This window comes from Danio rerio, chromosome 24 (assembly GCF_052040795.2).
Source record: "Danio rerio strain M-AB ecotype USA chromosome 24, GRCz13ab, whole genome shotgun sequence".
In the NCBI taxonomy this organism is placed as follows: domain Eukaryota; kingdom Metazoa; phylum Chordata; class Actinopteri; order Cypriniformes; family Danionidae; genus Danio; species Danio rerio.
Window position 1 is genome coordinate 29,803,448 of NC_141044.1, and position 21,721 is coordinate 29,825,168.

At 36.3% G+C, this 21,721-nt stretch overlaps 1 protein-coding gene across 17 annotated transcripts in view; it reads right to left on the minus strand.

Moving 5' to 3' along the window:
* Positions 1-1,660: 1,660 nt before the first annotated feature.
* The window catches only part of tnikb (TRAF2 and NCK interacting kinase b), a 145,263-nt gene continuing 125,202 nt past the window's right edge, over positions 1,661-21,721 (minus strand). For 8 of the 17 annotated variants that reach the window (XM_087308706.1, XM_087308703.1, XM_087308698.1 and 5 more), the window contains 7 exons: positions 20,631-20,774; positions 20,412-20,546; positions 19,478-19,578; positions 17,947-18,096; positions 13,907-14,066; positions 6,138-6,277; positions 1,661-3,486 (listed from right to left, as the gene is read on the minus strand). In XM_087308706.1, the coding sequence (XP_087164832.1) occupies positions 3,403-3,486; positions 6,138-6,277; positions 13,907-14,066; positions 17,947-18,096; positions 19,478-19,578; positions 20,412-20,546; positions 20,631-20,774 (914 nt within the window). In that variant the 3' untranslated portion in view covers positions 1,661-3,402. The remainder of the gene's footprint in view (positions 3,487-6,137; positions 6,278-13,906; positions 14,067-17,946; positions 18,097-19,477; positions 19,579-20,411; positions 20,547-20,630; positions 20,775-21,721) is intronic. The other 9 variants (XM_087308710.1, XM_087308708.1, XM_087308705.1 and 6 more) reach the window with 2 other exon arrangements.

Below are 21,721 nucleotides of genomic sequence, written 5' to 3' on the forward strand. Positions count from 1 at the left end.
TTGAACGTGTCCGATTCAAAACCTTAATAATCTGATGTAAAGCCATACAATTGTACTTATTTTCAAAAATTTATGATTTCGAAAAAAAAGTGTGACCACTCACTGTTTATTATTTTCTGAATTGAATGTGTGTAAATTATACTAAATAATGTTAATAAAAATCAAATGCTTGGTATTGTGGTAATGACTGTACTATTGAAGATACAAATTTTTGTAAAATTAAAATTTCGGTAATGACACAAACTTTTAATAAAAAATTAGAATGCTTTGCATACTGAAAATGGCAGATAAATGATAAAATTTTACATTAATTTAAATTTGATAATGTTTTAACTTTAAAGAAAATATTGAAATCATATTACAGTCGTTTGTTTTGTATGTTTTGTTTGTTTTGTATTTGTATGTGAATTCAAATTTCGGTAATGACTTCTAGTAAACCTACATAAATTAAGAGATATAATAATGCTTGTTGTGGTGGTAATGACATCATTTTTTATAATGTGAAAGCGGATTTGTTTTCGTAAATAAAAATTCTGCAAATGACACTAAATGATGTGATAAAAATCTAAATGCTTGGTTTGGTGGTTATGACAGAACTATTGGAGATGCATATTTTTGTAAAACTCAAATTTCGGCAATGACACAAACTTGTAACAATAAATTATAATGCTTTGCATACTGAAATTTCAAATTTCACATTAATTAAAATATTTATGATAACGGTTTAACTTAAAAAAATATTAAAATGATATGACAGTATTTTGTTCAATATTTAAATGCCTAATAATCTGATTTAAAGCCATGAAATTGTACTCATTTCAAAATTTAAGCGCATTTGCAATGCGGTAATGACAACAGCACTGAATATATCATTAGAGAATAAATTAAAGAGACAATTTAAATGAACTAAGCATTTTATTTATAAAATCCCTTTAATATCACCTTTGGGTACAAAAAAAAAGTTTCCCTAATTGAAGAATCCCCCTAATATGAAGTGTAGGCTTATTTTGGCTGTTGCACGAGACATTGCACCATGATTTTTTGTTTTTGTTTATTTAAAAAAAAAAAAAGCTTTTCTGGCACTCTACACTCAAACCACCTGTGAATCGACATGTAACGACAACAGAAATTTCTTTTACATGAGTTAATTACAACATATTCATCGCCAATTGCAAAACAAAAAAAAAAACTATTATGATTTATTAAACTTGAAAATTCACCGATCTACTGTTGCATTTCGAAAAGACATAATTCCTCCCAGAGAATAAATACTTGCCTCTTCGAACTACGATCTTGAATATTGCCTTAAAATCATGTCACTTATTTACGGCATCATTACCCACACAGAAAAACTGAACCGATCTGAACAGGTGAACAGAAACGAGGTAGCCTAAAAGGAAGCTCTACTCACAAAACACTACCCTTTGTTCACGGATTCATACGGAAAAAAAGATTTGGATCTTATAGAACCATATACAGCATTTCTGTCACACCCTCACAGTTCCTATGCATTTGATTCAGAGGCATTCAGAAGTTTGTTTCCAAAAAAAAAAAAATGTAAATAGATATTTACAGAGGGTGGTAGTGAAAGTCCCTCTAGAAAGAGTTGGAGATTATATAGATCAATCTTGAGGAGGGGTGAGCGACTGACTCACCAGGCTCTGTTCCCTTGGCCTTTATTGCACTTTGCAGAAAGTCATGAGAAAACATACTTAAAAATACAAAAACCGCAGCACGTTCTTATATCCTAATGACATGTGGAGGTTTGCTGCTCCTGATATGAAAACAATTCGAGATTGCTGGTATGTCAATGATAACATATCTACACCTTTTTTTTGTATTGTAGGTGGAAATCATTACATTTGATCATTTATTCACACACACACACTCATAGTACTCAGCAACTCGCAACAGAATCTCAGTGTACTTTTTTATGTTTCAATACAAAGCTCTGTAGTATTTAGCGATCGGTTGAAATATTCAGAACATTTCGTAGCGCTGTGATGTTAAAAGGGTCAAATCGGTTTCACACTCCATGAGGACAATTTGTTGTCATGTCTAAATATCCAGTCGGTTTATTTCCTTATAGTAGGTGCTAAAGCCAAGTGTCAAGCTGGATTTTGTTGATTTATCAAAGCTATTCCTTTTAAAAAGACATCTAAATATCTTTTTTTTGTGTGATTGAAGAAACTGTAAAAATAGTGGTTAATTTTTCATTAAAATGTATAGGCTGTTCTTTTTCAAGCAATACATGTGAAAAGAGCAGGATTATTTGGCGAATTAAGACTTGCATTTCGGTTCCTAAGAAAAAAAATGTCTTCAGAAACAAAAGTCTATTTTAATGGTATGTTTTGAGGCTTACAAGTATCTGGTCACCATTTATTTGATGTAAAAGAGCAGCTCAGACAGTAAGCTAATCATCTGTTTTTGTGTGGGAAGGGGATCATGTAGGATTGAGGGGTATTATACGAGAATAATTTTGATTTTAGGATGAGCCATATAGTAAATTCTCCCACATATGCATTATATCCATGAACTGACAATGGAAGAAACGTTTGGATCTGCAGCACATTCAAGGAAAACGGTGCCAAATCACAGGCTTCAAATGTGATGTGAATACTATAGAGCTTTGGCATAAAACTAGGAATGCACAGTATGAATATTCAGAATCATTTCCATTATTCGTCCATATCAGCAGGCATTTCCGTCCCAAAAATAATGAGCATTTTCTGTTCCTTCCAGAAATTTGCATCAACGTCAATATATAATGGACTTAAAAAATAAAACGAGCAGCTTTGCGAATTCATATTTAAGGCATTCTGTGGACAGCCCGAAGTGTGTCTGCTCCAATGCAAGTCTTAATTATTAGTTTCGATTTCACACGTTAGACCGATATCCACAAGACACAAACATCCGTGTGCATTCCAAGTCGAAACATAAAAAAGAAAAAGGGTCGATCACACAAACCAGGCTCGATGGATTCATCCCGCAAAGGGAGGTTCACTGACGTTCAGCACAACCGTGATATTATTGTGTCAAAAAGTGTCTTAACAGTACAAATATTCACTCTACTCTGTGGGTTTGGTTTCCACACTTATGTCTTATTTCCAGTCTTCACCTCCAGAAGAATCTAGATACATATTTGCAAGGACAAAAAAAACATCAGAACCCCACGTATGTTAATGAAAGAGTCATAAAAACCGGTTGTTTTCCTCTGACGCCCCCGTGTGTTGTTCATTTGGGGTTATTCTTTGACTCTTTCCAGCAAAAGTTTGGGTCTTTTTTTGCCATCTGATGGATTATCCAGTGCGCCTGGATTTTTTCTGTCTTTCCTTTTTTTCCACACTTTTCAATAAAGTAGAAAAGGTCCACAGACACAATGCAGGGGAGGGTGGAGATGAATTACCAATTCATCATGGAGTTTCTGTTCAAGGTCATGAAGAAAACTTGGCTGCTGCCTCCTGATCGAACCGAGGCAAAGAACACCTGTGCAGAAACAAGAGGCCAGATGGAGGACACATGATTATTTTGACTATTATTCATGCAAAAGAACAGAAAATGTGACTGTGTGCAAAAATTTATTTGAAGCAACCATCAGTGCTTCCCACAGGTTTGAAGTTTACTTGCGGTGTTAGCCGGATTGAAACCCACAGCACATAAATAGATAACTATATGTGAAAAAACAAAACTAAATTTGATTTTTAACACAATTTTTACTATTATCTGTGTTAAACTTTTTCTTTTTAATGGTTTAAAGTAAAAAAAAAAGACTGTTGAAATAATATAAAAAATTCTCTTTTATGCTATTCAGCAGCCATGTGCACCCACTGACAGGTCAAATCTGCTTCCCTCTATCTCTCATTCAAGTTCAGGTTGCTTTATTGGCATGACATTTTGTACAGTATTGCCAAAGCATTTTAAATGTATAAAATATGTATTATATATTCACCATCAAATTAATAAAATATACAGCATATGAGAAATAAATGACAGGAAAAGGAATAAAATCTGAAAAAATCTCTAAAAACCATAATAATTACAAGAATAAAATGTGCAGATTTTTAAATAAGACAAATGAGTTAAACCCATTTCCAATGGTGTACAATTATTCTGCAGCCAATTTAGATGTGATTTTGTCCTTGCAGAGTATTTAGTAAAGCGTTTCTGAGTCATTTAGATGAAAGAATTCATTATTTACATGGCTGTGCACTTAAAATTAACCACAGCTTCGAAAACCAAAGCAAAACCAAATCCTGGACATTTTAGATTTAGAAACCCGGGCCGGACACAAAGTTTGCGGGTCTGGAGAGCACGCGAGTGTTAACAGTTCTCATGCACACAGAACAAGCAGTATAAAACTGGTAAAGCAGAGAAGATTTTCCACTTCTTATTAGATCCCGAATGTTTGTTTATTTTGGGCGGATACAAAAAAAGGGTAAAAGGACAATAATAATAAAAAAAAGTGTAATTACATATACTTTGACTTTCGTTAATATACCTAGGCGGCCTGCTTAAGTAAGGACTATGTGTGGGAAGCACTGACCACTATTGATCCTTAAATATATTAAATAAATATTCTAATAAATTAATATTAGTTCTTCTGTTCAGCACTGAAGAATGTTTTTCCCATATGGACATCGGCTGTTTTTTTTCAATATTTTTTTTTAGAATTTCTTGTTTTTTGTTTAACAGAAGAAAGAAATTCTTAAAGGTGCAGTATGTAGGTTTGACACCCAGTGGCTGAATTAGGTATTGCACTCCTGAATCAAAACACATGCAAGCGCAGGTTTCCATATTGATGTGAGTGTGCCTGACTATCAAGCCTAAAGGCTGATTTAAACTGTTTTAACTAAAAGCAACGGAAGGAATATTTACAATATTAAAAGGAGGATTTGTTCTAACCAAAACCTTTAGAAGCAGCTTCTATTTTTTGCAGCTGAACAACAAATGACAATGTTTACCTCAAATACACATCATGTGCTTTTTATTTAGTGTTAAATGCTAATAATGCGAGTTTGAATGCCATTTTACATTATATTTATTGCCATACTACTGAAAGCCGCAGCAGATATTTCACCTCAGATCTTGAATGTAAAAAACTCTTTGAATCTGAACTTTAGAACTGACTCAGTGCAAGCCAACACACATCAGTGATTCACCATGTACATATAATCATGTTAAAGAGGTTTAATATATATTAATTGTATCATAAACTTTACCCTTTTGTTGGACAGCAGTGAGTACAATATTGTGAATGGCTGTATTTAAATTTCTGTCGTGTTTCGTCTGGTGGAAACAGCCAAATTGCTTATCACTGCAAAACTCGTCACGTAGTGTGTTGTTAGGACACGTGGTTAAGTTACAATGTAATCTGCTCACCTAATATTTAAGTTCATAATATTTATATTATTTGCTAATTATTAACCCCATGTGTAACTGAATCTGCGTCTCATTTCAGAGGCTGTTACGGTTCACCAGAGGTTGCATTTCAGTCACGGATGCATGCTTTGAGAGCCTTCCTGACTGATTGAATGTAATATGCTGTTTTCCATCAAGGCAACCCAGGTGCAGAAATATGACTGGCTAAAAGTTTTTCAGATAAACAAGATTGTCACTTAGCATGGTTTTTAAATATCTGCAAACATATTATTGTATTTTTATGTTTTAGAAGAGTCAAAAATGTACATACAGCACCTTTAAAACATCAGAGTATGAGTAAATGGTGAGCTAATTAAACTTAAACTACATTAAATAAATGAACATTTAAATCGACACAAATGTTATATAAAAATGATAAAACTAAAATTTGATAAAAATTCAAATAAAAACTTAAATAAAAAGATTAAAATATAAAAAATATATATTTTGTATTAAAACTTTATATACAAATATAAAAAACTTGTAGTTTTCATTATACTGAAAAATAAACATTTGTATAACAATTATTAACTTTATATAACAAACAATGAAATGAGACATTTTTCCATAATGTCATATAAGGACTGTTGCATCAAACACTTAAAAATAAAAACACACACACAAAAAAATTAAAATAATAAAATAGAAATTACATTATGATGCATTTTTAAAGGATTAATAAAATAGGGGCAAACAAAACAACAATCCTGCTGACATACTTTATCATTTCTCTCAGACAGGAACTTCAGTCGCTGTGCTCGCTTGTGCATGAAAACTCCGTCGAGGTGTCCCGTTTCCACGGAGCGGATCTCAATGGCTTTCTCTCCCCAGCCCATGATCTGGTTGGAGTGGATATAGGCTGCAGGACACACAGTAGTGAACACACACACAAAAACACAAGAGAAAGAAGTGACAGGAGAGCTCCAAAATACATTAAAACCTCATTCCTGCACATTCAGTGTCAACAATAGGGCTGGGTTTCCATTCAGGTGTGTGATTCGATTTGATTCTCATTCACTATCCCCCTATTCCATTACATTCTTAATTAGATTAAGTGAATGTTGTACACATGCATGTGCTTCAGATGCATGGAAGAAGTAGTCATAATGTGAAATATTGAACACGCCCGCTGAGATTTTTCACAGTGCAGAATGTCTTGTATTTTTTAATAATACTTTGCACTGTAGCCACTGGAACTTCAAAACATTTAGATATGGTCTCGTAGCTCACAGGTCCTCACTGAGCTCCTTTGTCTCAAGCAGTCTTTCCACTGCACACAACATTCGGACATGACTGTCAGAATACGCCCCCTTGTGGCAGTCGTACAGAATATTCTGTTTTGTCGTGCACCATGGGAGAGAATAAAGGGGAGAATAATATTTTCTATTACTCATTTATGAATATAAAAGTTTTATTTAGTATAGATATTTTTATTTTTTTATTTACCATTTCTCATCTCGCGTACACGGACCTGCTTGGACAGCACTGGAATGCATCACATCCGGTCGGCCGGTCGCATATGGCCTAGTCGCAGGAGTTCAAGTATTTCAGCATATCCGCAGCTCAATTCGGATCTAAATTTTCCACATACGGAGATGATTGGAACTACGCAGCTCTTGGACTACTCTCCATTGAAAATGAATGACTTTCGTCCATTGCTTGTCGTGTGCAGTGGAAAGGCCACTTTAGCCATGACTGTCCACAAACAGTAAAAAAAAAAAAAAAAAAACCTGCAAAGTGCTTCTGTTTGTCAACTGTTGAGTTGATTAAAACAGCTGTTCCAGTAATTAGGATGCTTGAGATCAACTTGGACTATTTGGAATGGTATAGAATTTTAGATTTTCCCATGGACTGTGACAGATTCCAAAGAGTATGAATAATTTTGGAAATGCCACTTTTTTGTTTAAAGACAAAAGCTTAAAATTTTTATATATATATATATATATATATATATATATATATATATATATATATATATATATATTTATATATACATCTTAACTTTTGACTTTAAACAAAAAAGTGGCATGTCCAAAATTATTTGCCAGGGGTATGAATAATTTTGCCCTAGACTGTACAGTTGAAATAAGAATTATCAACCCTTTTTTTCCTTAAATTCTGTTTAATGGAAAGATTTGTTTCAACACATTTCTAAACTTAAAAGTTATAATAACTAATTTCTTTTATCTTTTTCATGATGACAATACATATTAATTTTCTAGATATTTTTTATTTAAGATACTAGCATTTAGCTTAAAGTGCAATTTAAAGGCTTAACTAGGTTAATTAAGTTAATTGAGTTAGGGTAATAAGGCGCGTCCCAAATTGCATACTTATGCACTATTCTACGCCATTTTGTAGTATAAATAGTGTAAGTAGTGCGTTAACACTGAAAACTCTAAATAGGATAAGAGCACTTTAAATACTCGGATGATGCACTTATTCAACTGGTAAAATGAAGTCTGTAAGGTTGAACACTTCACACACTCAACGGCCTCATCATTGCTCACAAAGCAAAAGGGACGGAGCTTTCAGGCGCTCATGTTGGATTACATTATTGATTTTGGATTGTGAAACCAAAATTCTTCTACGAGTGAATATAGCGCCTCATGATGGGGAATGTGGTTATATTATCGGCAGGTATTATTTGGTACTTTGGTAAAGTACATAGTGCATAAGTGCACATACATAGTGTCCCATTTAGGACACAGCTATTGCTTAAGGGGGCTAAGTATATTGAGCTTAAAATTGTTTTTAAAAATTTTAAAGCGCTTTTTATTCCAACCGAAATAAAACAAATAAGACTTTCTCCAGAAGAAAAAATATTTTAAGAAATACTGTAAAAAATTCTTTGCTCTTTTAAACATCATTAGGGAAATATAAAATAATTATAAAAATAAATATTTAAAAAATTATATTTACAGGAGAATCAATAATTTGGACTTCAACTGTGTGTGTGTGTGTGTGTGTGTGTGTGTGTGTGTGTGTGTATGTGTATATTTCTACATTTATTCATGAGACTATGAAATATTCCATTGTTGTTTGGGTCTTTGATTGACCTCATAACCAGGGATTTTTTATTAGGCTGCTCTTTAAGACATCATGCTATAACTGATTGTTTACATAAAACCCAGCAGGATGGGCATTTCGACACATAAGTGTACATTTGACCATCGAATTGGCCATGAGTCAAAAAAAGTGTAGTCAACTGAGCTCCATCACCTTAGTCACTTTCCTTAATGACTCAAACATACTCTTTTTCGCATTCATCCATGTTTCTTTATTTTTCTAATCTGCTTGTTAAGTGTGACGTCACGCGAAGCAGCTTCTGGATCCAAGCGCTCTATCAAACTGTATGGGGAGAATCAACAAATGGTAGTAATAAACGCTTACAAAGCAATGTAATACTTTTGAAAATCACGATTGCAATATATATCCATGCCTAATATCAGATGGCCAGAAAGTGATTATTCATTCATTTTCTTGTCGGCTTATTTCCTCTATTGATCCGGGGTCGCCACAGCAATATGAACCGCCAACTTATCCAGCAAGTTTTTACGCTGCGGATGCCCTTCCAGCCACAACCCATCTCTGGGAAACATCCACACACACATTCACACAAACACTCATACACTGCGGACAATTTAGCCTACCCAATTCACCTGTACCGCATGTCTTTGGACTGTGGGGGAAACGGGAGCACCCGGAGGAAACCCACGCGAACGCAGGGAGAACATGCAAACTCCACACAGAAACGCCAACTGACCCGAGGTTCGAACCAGCGACCTTCTTGCTGTGAGGCGACAGCACTACCTACTGCGCCACTGCTTCGCCACCAAAAAGTGATTAATTTGTTAAAATATTGATGTCTGTGAAGTCCAGAGACTGTTGTGTACACTATGATTTTATATAAAACTAACTTTATTGTGTGATATGACTAAAAAGTAAGGGTGTCACGATCCTACAAATCCTCGATTCGATTACATTTTCCATTCTAAAGGCACGATTCGATTCAATTTTCGATTATGAATAATTAATTAATGACCAATTAATTATTTGTAGCCTACCGTTTAAACTACCTGACCTGCATGGTCTTTGTTTTACCCATAAACAAATCATACAGTAAATGAATAAAGGCAAGATACACACATAATTACCACCTGTCAATCACTTTTTCTGCGGGACTCGTGAATAGGCAGTGATCTGTGTCGTTATAATGGCGTCGGTAAAGACGCACAACAACAGGAACCAGCCAACAGTATCTGAGGTGCTAAAATTACTAAGTACAAGTGAGTGAAAGATTGAAGCAGTCTACTAATCCTCTGACTGCCTGAACCCGCTGTCTCGAGCCCATGGCTGTGTGTGTACGTCTGTGTCACTGTGTGTGTGTGTGTGTGTGGTCACGTGATGTGCGTTTTCAGAGGTAGTGAGGAAGGAGGGCTGCTCAGAAATGCTACACGCCACTGTGCATGTCAAATCGTTGTCGTTCTAAAATGCCATTTAAAAACAAAGACAGTGTAAACAGGGCCTGAGTGTGCACTTTTCGCGAGCGGATTTGCAACGGGGGCGGGCGGAGGATCGCAATGCCGGTGTTGTCTATCGGACGAACCGTACGTAATACGTACATAGCAGAGCTAGCAAAACTGTGTTTTTTTTTGTCGACAACACGAACGTTGTCAACATAACTCACTGGAAATCCGAAATGCTTACACACCGGCAACTTTATTGAAAGAGGAGAGGGTTTAAGTTCTGTCGACGGGTCTCCTGCTTCTGCTCCTGCAGTTTAACAAGCACTTCAACAAGCCTGTTTTTTTTTCCCCCGCTTTACAACACAAGCTGACGTGACATGGGGGCGTGGCAGCATCGACGATTCTATTTTTTGATTTGATAATCGAAATTGAGCATAAATAGTGACACCCCTACTAAAAAGTGGTCATGAATGAATATTTTCTCAATTCAAATGAGTAGTGGCTTGGACCCGGAAACGGTGTTCCATACATCACGACTTAACAAGCGGATATAGAAAAGTAATGCTGCCCAGCTCTACCATGCTTCCACTGATGTGCTCACACACAATTTGAAAACTCCTGGAATATAAAATAAGGGAGGAAAAAGACAAAACCTTTGAGAAATACACATTGACCATAACAACAACAACAATTAAAAAAAAAAGATTGATTGAAAACTTGGATTTTTATGCCCAGCCCTAGAAAACAAGCCTGCCAAAGCCACCCCACATCATCAGGAGGTCATTATTGCAGCAGTTTCTGAGCATCACAGATCATTACATCAGATATTACTGCACTTTTACGTAGAAACTGATGGCAAAAAGGAACTAGCCTCCAACTCCCTGTGGCTAAAAGGGCTTTTGTGGAAATCTCTCAAAAAAGATCAATACAGTCTGGTCGTTTTGGCTTCCTTTGTGTAGAAAATACACGAATTATGAATGCAGAATCACTGAAGAGTTGAATACAGTTACTCTAAATTTTATGAATTGGTTGAAGTGAGGCAGCGGGTGGCTGCTGGTCTACATCTGAACCCTCAGTATCAGCCGACAAATGACAAAAGACAGCCAGATAAACCGAAACATTAACATTCTTCACACATGAGACATGAAAACACGGATACAAACAAATGTTGAAGCTGCAAATTAATTTGGAGGCACATGGCAGTATATGGTCATAGTAAAGCAAGAGTTCAAAACATTCATATTTACATCTAAAATAGACAAGAATAACTCGCATAGAAATGGATGTGCTGGCAAAAAATGTTAATGTTGGATAGGAAAATGTTCAAGTTTTGCTTAAAGAGATAGTTTGGATAAAAATGAAAATGTACTCGCCCACATATCAGTCAAGATGTAGGTGCTATTCTTTCTTCAGCAGAATTTTAAAGAAGAATCTGTGGTCCATAATGCTTTTTTTTTTATAATGGCAGTCAATGGTTACAGGATTTTAGATACAAAAATAAACGCATACAAACAAATCCAAATCAATAGTCATGTGTTCTGGCAACACACTGATGTCTTAAATAAAACGATTGGTCTGGATAAAAAATTCAACACAGCCAAAGCCTGGTCAAATGCATGCAAGTCTTGCACAGTGTTGCCATATATAGCTGACTTTTTCCAGCCCAAAAGCTGTCAAAAACCCACCCAAACGCACACTAAAAATGCCCAAAATATTAGATTAATATTACTTTGACTTACCTAGTTACTTTGTCAAAATTAACCATACACCAACCAACACCAGTAGTTACACAGAACTACAACATAACTGGATTCTGCTTCCCCTCACCCACAACCTGCACTTAATGTTGTGTAGATTACACTACCTTTTAGAGAAAGTTTTACTTTTGAAATAGTGTATACATTCGTCCCATTTGGCATTTTAAACTCTTAACATAATATAGGTGCTGCTTGTCAAGCAGACAATGCTTCTATGTTTATTCTTGCGGTCAATTGCGGGAAAAAAGATGTATCGATAAGTGTTATGATAAACCGCTGTGAGCTTAACTGCAGGGACTGCGTGATGCGTGTGCACGCGAAGAGGAGTTGGCTTTGTTCGGGGAGTCAGATGTTGATACAACTTTCCTTCACTTATTCTTGTGGGTGGAATCGCGCGGTTTGCGCTATGCACTGGTCACAACTAACTGAATGGAGTCGGAACACAGGTTTATGTTTTTAACTTGCATATAAAATTTATGTTTCAAAACCAACCAAATTGTCAACCCACCTTTGCCATTTTTTAACTGCACAATCAATTACAAAACCGCCCAATTATGCAGGAAACTGCCCAATCTGGCAACACTGATCTTGCGCAAGTTTAGTCAAATGCAAGCTTTCTGTTGCTTTAAGCAGGCTGTGGATTGTAAATATTGTTACATTTCTTACCCACGCTTTGTGTCAGCCTTTTTAATTTAATAAATTTGCATTTTTGGAGCCTTGGTGTTGCCGCCTTTGATTTACATTTAATTTGCACTTTTTGCGGTTTTGGCTGAGCACCCAATTAGGAGAGATGTGCGTGCTTTTGTACAGTTTTTTTACATTTCTTACCCAGACTGCTTGTTTCGCTTCACAAGGCATCAGTGTGTCACAAACATTTTTTATTTCTTATCTTTTTTTAGGGGTTTTCACCTTTATTGATAGGACAGTGGAGATTTACAGAGAGTAAATGTGGGGAGCAGAAATAGGGGAATGATAAGCAAAGGACCTCAAGCCGGGAATCGAACTTAAGTTCTTAAGAACTTAACTTAACTCCTAGCTTACTGGCGCTGACACTAGTAGACATTTTTATGGATTTGTATTTGTTGGTATGCATTTATTTTAAATCTAAAAAAAAAAATGTAACCATTGACTGCTCTTATAAGAATCACCAAGAACCACAGATTCAGCTAAAATCTTCTACTGAAGAAAGGCACTTACATCTTAGATGACATTTTGGGTGAACTATCCCTTTAAATCTAATTAAATCAATTAATATTTCATCACAAAATTACAAATTAAATATATTTTACAAGAAGAAAATCAAGTGTACTTTGACAATACATTCTCACAGGAATACCAAAATGGTTAAAATGGGCTAAATTATTTTTCTGTAGGGTTTCTGTCCATTTAAGTATACTTTATGGGAAATTCTAGCTTTTAGTTAATCTTATTAAAATGGGTTATACTGAACACTGATATCAAAAAGAAAAAGAAATAGATTTTTTTTATTTTGGGAGCCGGGTTTTTGGGCATAGCGAATTTAAGACAAACGTTTTTTCCCTCATTTACATACAGAAAAAGGGTTGTCAACTTCAAAATCAGTTAAAACGACTAATCATTTTTAACATCTAAATCTATTCAATTAAATTAAATACAGACAATTTTGAAATATTTACATTTTAAAATATAGCAAATACCACAATTTTATATCTCAAAAAAGCGAGTTACATTTCACCCTAAAATGAAGAGAAGAGTATAATTGTTTCAATCACAGCTAAATACATATTTCCCATTTTCATACACTCAATTTTCTTCATGCACAACGAACTCTTGTTTTAAACTAGTTTTAATGTGAATCTGATATTTCTGTGAGATTCGACATGAAACAAAACTGCAATCAAAGCCAAACAGTAACATTTCTCATGCTTTTGCTCTGAAACCAATTGAAATTAAGTGATTATTAACAACAGACGTTCATATAATTGGTTAAAAGTGTGACGACAACGATAAACACGATGTGCTACACATACAGACAAACAAACATTGCACTGTGTGAGTCAGGGTTTAGCCTAACCGAGCCGGGTTAGCATAAGGCAGAAAAGGGTCAGTTAAGAAAGAATAGTGGACAAAGACATGCGTGTGTGTGTGTGGATGTGTGTGGGTGTGTGTTAGTGTGCAAGGACTGAGTGAGACTGAGGGGTGTAAGGGACGACAGATCGCACAGATTAGGGCTCTAGAAGGAGAACAGGAGCGTTTTGTGTGAAATAAACAACCAAAACCTACCAACAGAGGTGGGCATCTCTCCCCACTGGAGCACCACGTCTTTAGTGATTCTGCCGTATGTGTTCACATAGACTCCCTCATCTTCATAACACAGAAGCATCTCCATGCCGTCGGTCTTGGGAAGCACCACAATGGCGTGAGGGGTAACACTGCCCTGAATCTGGGAAGGGAGGGTTGGGCGCAGATGAGCCTTGGGGTGACAGAAAACGAGCCGAAAGTGCAAAACAATCCCCCCACTAGGTGACGCTCTCCCCCCTCCCCGGGCCGGCCATGTGTCTCGTGCTTCTCCCTTTGAGAAACTGCTGCAACAATCGAGACTCCTTCCCTCTGCTTCAACATAAAATGCGCCCCCGGCTAGAACCGCTTTGATTTGTGTTGGTGTTTGGTTTTGTCGGGATTTGTGTTTCTACGATCATGTTAGAAACTGGGGATGTCATGAAATCTGCTGATTTATGAACATTCAATCTGCACACAGAACATTCATACGCGCTTGCTTTTAGCTGTATGAAAAAAAATCAGGGTCCAAAATTAACTGGCCGCCAAACGTGGCGATTTCAGGGTTACTTTGAGAACATGTACTTTGCAGTAATGATATACAGCATAAAAAAAGAAGGTAAATAATATTAAATTAAATTAAATTTAGCGCACTCCTTTGTACAGTAAGTGATGCTTACTAGCAATTTCAGATTGTTTCTACTTGTATTATTATATTAATGTATAATTTCGTATATGACTCAGCTGTTTCTTTGTAACATTTGTGACAAGTAGCACATTGTAAGATGATCATGTACAAGATGAGCTGGTGTTAAACTTGCCTTTTTAAACCCATCATGTTCTAATTTGCATATATATTTTAGTCTTACTTTTTTTTATAATTGTATAAAACCTAACATGATAATGCATTATTTGTAGTCAGAATTGCAAAATATAAACTTCCTTCACAATTCTGAATTTCATATGATTAGTAATTCTATTTTAAAGGATCTCTGGCTATTCATTTGTATTCATAAGCCAAACCAAATACCTCAAAGTTCTAATGAAAAATAATAATTGCAAGTTAGCTTCTGACTAGGGATGCAACGATTAGCTGATTTCACAACTAGCAGTGTTTTAATTCGTCACGAATAACTAATCGTAAAGGCTTCAACACCACGTTTCTCTTGCACAGAACGTAACAGCTGCAGCTAAAGTTTCAACAACTCTGCACTAGTTTAAAAAGTTCTAAGCTTCTACACCTAAGCGAGCGTTTGGCGTGACCGAAGCTGCCTGCCTTCGCGTAGTCGTGCATTTATACTGCTGCACGCTGTTTGTGTTGCTCTGCAATAACACTTCCAAAACGCTAGCTGACAGTGAGGTGTTTATGTTTCTCTGAGTCAAGGAACATAACGAAGAACGAAGGTGTTTATGTTCCTTTGTGTCCTAAGAAGGCTGCGCCAGAGTTTACACCTGCGCTTGACGCAGAAGTATAAATCAGCCTTAACTCTGTTTCGTCTGAAAAAGCACCTGAACTCAGCAGTTAGGGATTCTTTTGTGTTCACAAAGAATGACCAGGGTGGCACTAGCCCCTTTCACACATACAGGTCTGTATGTGTGTACAGGCTCTTTTTGAAAATACCGGTAAATTTGTTCTGGCTATTTTCCGGACTGAGAAGTTGTAACATTATTTGCTGGAATGCTACGCTGTGTGAACACAGAAGGAAGATTGCCGGAAAGAGCACGTTCACGTCTAAAACGCATCTACTTTAGCCAATTCGAACACTCGCGATTAATGCGGTTTATGAGAATAAAAGCCTGTGAATATATTTCCAGACACATTTAGCTGCTAGATGTTAGTCAGATAACGTTTCAGTTTTCCTTCTTAATGACGACTGTTTAAAAAAAATTTATGAAATGATAAACCGCTGTTTGTTTACTTTCAATCTCTGCTTCCTTCAGTTGCATGACACATGTGCACGTGAAGCAATCGGTGAGCGCCAGCACACACACATATAATGTACATCTCGACATGCGAAAGTCTTCCTCCTTATATTTTCATCGAAGTTGCTCACAATACTCATCCATCCAAAGAGTTTGTAATGTGTTCAGATGTTTACAAATATAAGCGCAGCTGTTTAAAGCTCTTTTCTGGTTAATGATTTCAGAACCTTGCTCTTTTCCGGAAAAAATCCCATAACGTCCTCGCCTGTGTGAACAGCACTTTTTTGAATTTACCAGTTAAGTCGTTCCAGAAATTTTCCGGATATTTACCGGTATCAGTGTGTGAAAGGGGCTATTGAAGATGACGAATCACCTTTTTCCACAGCATGCTGTAAAAAGGTTTAAAAGCATATGCGTATGGTCTGGCGCAGCCTTTGCGCGGTTGCATAGCCTTCGCAGTACCTCTTAAAAAACAAAAACTACACAACGCAATGACACATAGCGCAAACTTTGTGATTGGTCAGCTTGGTATCGATGACGAGCGTGGGCGCCACTGAGAGCTGCGAGCCCAATGTAGCGATTGTTCACAACTGTTGAGTTGCGCGAAGTAGCTCAAGATAGAAACTGTTGTTTTGTGTTGACCTTATGATTAATGTTGTTCCATGTCGTCCGGTTCCCGCCTCTGAATGACTGAGTTTTAGCTACTTGTAGTAAATGCACGTCTCAGCGCAACGCAGTTGCCGTGGGTCACGCCAATCACTCAACGCAAAAGTATAAGGGACCGATCACACAGGAAGCCATTTTCCATTCCAAAAATGCGAGGCGTACCTCACTACCTTTTTTGTTGACAAGAAAAAAGAAAAAAAAAGAAGTGCGGTGCACTTTTCATGTTGCTAGGCGATGACTGAATCAGCTGGGTATTGTGCGAGAGTGTTGCTGTTGATATTAATATACTTTTTAATTGTAATAAAATTGTGATGTTCAAGATTTGTGAGTCATACAGCACCAGAAAACCCAAAACAGCAAACCAAAAATCTCCATCTGCAAAAGTCTCTATAGCTGTCTTGACAACACAAACACTGCAGGCACATCAACGGAAACCCCGCCTCTGCTTTTATTGGATTGGAGAATGAAATAGACACGACTGATGTAACATGCTTTCTTCCGCTCAGAGTTGACTTTTTTCAAACCGCACGGCGCGCAAGGGCAAAAACGCGAGGTGCAGCAGGAGGTTAAAAACGCGAGGCATGCAGGGCGCATAAGCAGCAAGCACAACACTCTCGGCCGTTAGTAAATCATTCAAAAAAAGGCACCTCTTAACGCAAAAAGCATGTTCGGTGTGATCGGCCTCTAAATCAGCCTTGATTTGATGCTGCACCTGCGGGCTGCTCAGTATTTAGTTACGGAGTAGCAATAAATGACACTTTAAAAAATGAGGAGTTTTCGTGTGATTTTCTAAACTAGTAGTATTAAACTAGAAGAACTCGAAATTAATGAACGCATAATAATCGCGATGACCGTGCTTATTTCTCAGACTATAATCATATACCCGAAATCTATAATCGTTGCATCCCTACATTTCTGATTCATTTCATTTCTTATAACTGGAGGAAAGAATGTTGCATTGTAATGGTGAGAAAAGATATTAACTTGCAATTATGAGAAAGTCAGAACTGTAATTGTTAGCTAAAAATACTGAGAAAATATAAGCGTGGTAAAAGTAGTCAGAATTGCAAGAACTTGTAGATTCATTTTTTTAAATTCTGTAAAAAAACAAGCTTCAATAATAATAAAAAAGCTAAAATTTTTCTCTAAAATGGGTCAAATTTAAGTCAGAGCATGCATTACACATAAATAACCTATTCATTGTTTTTCATTCTCTAAACAAACACCAGCCAACTGGAAAGATTTTATTTCTTTCATCCAATCTGTTTCTTTCATTTTGTTCACTTGCATCTGGTGCGAGTGTTAAATTTGGACCCTGTCAGTAATTAAAAGACACATATGTGATACAGACATCAACACTACAGTGCATGCCGGTGTCCCCGGGGAGCAGTCGTCCTATTTAAAGTCCCCTGGAATCAGGGTAAGGAGGGGAGAGCAGCCTCCCGCTCAGCACTTACGTGGGATGGGATGTAGATGTCATACGGATTCCCCGAGTCCACATCTATCACATGAAAACCAACACTGGAGCCGTAGATGACCTTCAACCTTTGACCCTCCTCCACCGTCAAATCCACCAGCAAAGGCTTGTGCTGAAGGTCCGTGAAAGACTTTGGAGAAACAGAGGAATAAAAATATGATTAAAAAAACACTGGTGAACTGAAATGGGATGGTTTAATGAAGGATAATGTTCTGTGTTCTCTAAACCCCAATACAACACTCTAATACAAAACACTGGATTTTTTTCCTCCACAGATGGACATGCACACAGGTTGCCAGATTGACAACACCAACAGGAGTGAACTAAAAGCAAAATTAAGTATTCACGCAAGTAGATTATGTTGTTTCTACTTGTTTTTTTTTTATTTGGTATTTCTTCTCTTGTCCCTTTTATGCATTATTAGTCTGCCATATTCTCTACCCATTTACGGTTTTGTTTCCTGTTCTCCTATTTTGTTGTAAAAGCATCCTTGAGCACTGGAAATACAACCACAAATCAGAAAAGGTTAGGAAAGTCATCCGTCCTTCCTTTGAGAAACTGAATTTTTAAACATTTCAATAATTTTCTCGCGTATTTGTTAGCAAACTGGCGATCCTCTGCCATCTTTGCTCCTTTCTTGGATGCTACTTTTGTACAATCATAATTACAATCAGCTGTTGACATCACCCGTTTCAAATCACATCATTATTTAACCAATTTACCTGATTATTAGCCCTAAACTGCTCCTGTCCCAACTTTGTTTGAAATGTGTTGCAGGTCCGAATAACAGGAAAGGTTGTATATTTAAGTTAATCGGACAAAACATAATATATTTTGTGTTCATATTGTCTGCAATGAAATACAAGTCAAAGTAAACTTGGAAATCTCTACTTTTTTCCTTGTGTTTTCTATATGGTCCCAACGTTTTTCTGATTAGAGGTTCTATAAAAACTTATTATTAGTAGTATTATTATGTACTAAGTCGATGCAAACATGGGTGAATTTCTACCAGGCAGGGCAAATGAAGTGAAATACGCAACTAAGTCTTCAAATAATTCAACTTTACCTTGAGATGAAAAACAAACAAACAAACGTGAGTAAACTAGAGCAAGTGACACTGTACTCCACGTTTGGTGTGGACATAGCATTACACTGTAAACCTCCAAGCTAATGTTTACATTTATAATTTGTATTGTTTGCAAAATAATCTGCGTCTCCTGTCAGTGGCTGCTTCGTTCTTGCGGAGGTCGCATTTTAGGCTGCAGTCATATACATTGAGGCAGCCTTCAAGACTGAAATGAAATACACAGTTTTTCATCAAGGCAATCCAAAGTGCTGGAATATAATTGGATAAATATCTGCAAACATATTATGGTACTTTTATGGTTTAAAAGAGTCAAAAACATACACCCAGCACCTTTGAATAGCTACTATTTTTTATTTAACTAATGGAGTTAATTTAAAACGATTGCACAGATGCTCGTTCTCAAAGGACCAGAAATCTGGCTCACCTTGAAAGCCATGAATTTGTGGTAGGGTTTGGGAGCCCAGGCGTAAATCTCCACTGCGTTCTTCAATGCAATCACCAAGAACTTAATCCTCTCGTATTTGACTGTTAAATGACAAATACATCAGGAAATATTATTAGGATTTAATGACCTTCTATGAGAAGGAACGAGAGAAAATGCAAACAAACCACAGACAAACAGAACAAATGGCAGAGCAAACTACTATAAAAAAAACAAAATAAAATAAAAGAACAAACAAAAATTCTTTGAAAATTATAAAGCATAAGAAAGATTGTGAACAATCAAATGACAATACAAACCGAATAAATGACAAAAACAATTGAATGAACAGTAGAAAAAACAATAAATAGACAAAATGAACAATGCACAGACAAATCAAATGGCAGCTACAAAACAAAACAAAAAATAAAGCAGACAAAACTATTTTGTCTATTGACCTTATTCTAAAATGCGGAAGTGCGCCTGTTTTCGCGATTGTCTTAGAACTACCGATTCAGTCGCCTATGGGAGAAATGACTAGGAATAATAAACGGCAGAAAATGGCCACACTACTTACTCAACAAACAAATGTTTGCATGACTACACAGACCAAGTAGCATAATATAATAAGAAAATATTAAATTGCAACATCAAGCAGCGTAACGAGCAGTTGTTACATCAAAAAATGAATGGAAGTGAATGTGACCGGAAGTCGCGAGACAAAAAGATTCAAATGGCAGCGCCCACTCGTCAGCTGAGAATAAGGTGAATAGCAGATGATAACATGATTTTATTTTATTTAATATAATATTTTATTTATAATTTTTACTTTTTTACTATTGGACAAACCAATTAGTCTTTAAATATTTTTAATACTTCTTTTGTAGTTATTTGAGATTTAAGACAAGTATTTTGCCAAATTGACCAAACCACCTACCGACTTTATAATGAACGCAACCCTCCAGATCACCAACAGTGATCCATCCTTGTTTCTTTTCCACCTCAGGATCATTGTGAAGTATTCTGTTTCTGAGCCATGATAGATAATACACCCTCAGTTTATTCTTCTTGCCTGTGACAAAAAACGAGTAGTAGTAAGTACCTCTCATTAGGAATAGATAAGGAACAAAATAATCAAACCGGAGAGTTGTCCCACCTGAAATGGTGACCAGGACATTGAGACCCTCCAGAACATCCATCTGTTGAAATCGCCTGCGGTTGATTAGATTGTAGACTTTGCCTTGACCGCTGCGATCGAGTAACATGAGGCCATTTTCTGTTCCTACCAGGAGGTTCACTCCTATAGTAAACAAATACAGAAAAAATTACACATGCTTTATAATACAGACATTAAAAGAACAGTACACCCAAAAAATTTACATTTGCCATTAATTCTGCAGTCATTTACGTGCCAAAATGTGGTTTCCTACACAGAGTGGTCATTTCATTATTAATTTTGTTTAGCCAATACATATTTTTTTGACTCTTGAATTGAGAGTTGGTAGCTGTTGACTTGAATCTATTAAATTAATTTTGCTTCATTACTTGTTTAGTGCAAGAAATTAACAGTACGATTCAGATTAAGTCACCCTGATCAGGTTTGCATTTCCACTGCCAATGGATTCTTGTTATAAGAATGTTATGGCGGGTTTTATTGTCATTGGAATTATAAATCCTTGGAGGTTTTTAATATTTTGAAATTCTAAAAAATGTTTAAACATTTAATTATTTTCATGTATGTATGTATTATGTCATCTTTGCATCAAATTACAAAAAACTCGATTTACCTCTTGCGTGAGGCGATTGTAATGCAGAGTGTATGAGCAGGACAGAGGTTATTCTCCATTCTGTGTAACCTTATTAGTCTCACAATATTATTCCTTTTTCTGAAAGTCTTGATAACACCAGCATGGAGTTTCTTTTGTTATTTGAGCAAATAAGATTGTAAAAACAAAGATTTCTTGTACTCTTCCATTCAGTTTACCCAACTATGATGACTTCCGCTACTAAGAAACCCGGAAATGTCAAAAGGGTTCATTGTGTACCCTTACTTGGTAGCTGTATTAGACATTCACATATCACGTCTTTTACTTGCTCAAGTTCCTAATTACATTATTACATATAGACGCGGCATAGTACGTGGAGCGAGTTGCGCTTTCCACACTTTCCTCAATGCAATGCTTCATACGGTTTGCAACACTGTGCAGTAGGTCCACAATTGCAGAACACAAGCTGCGAGCTTCCACT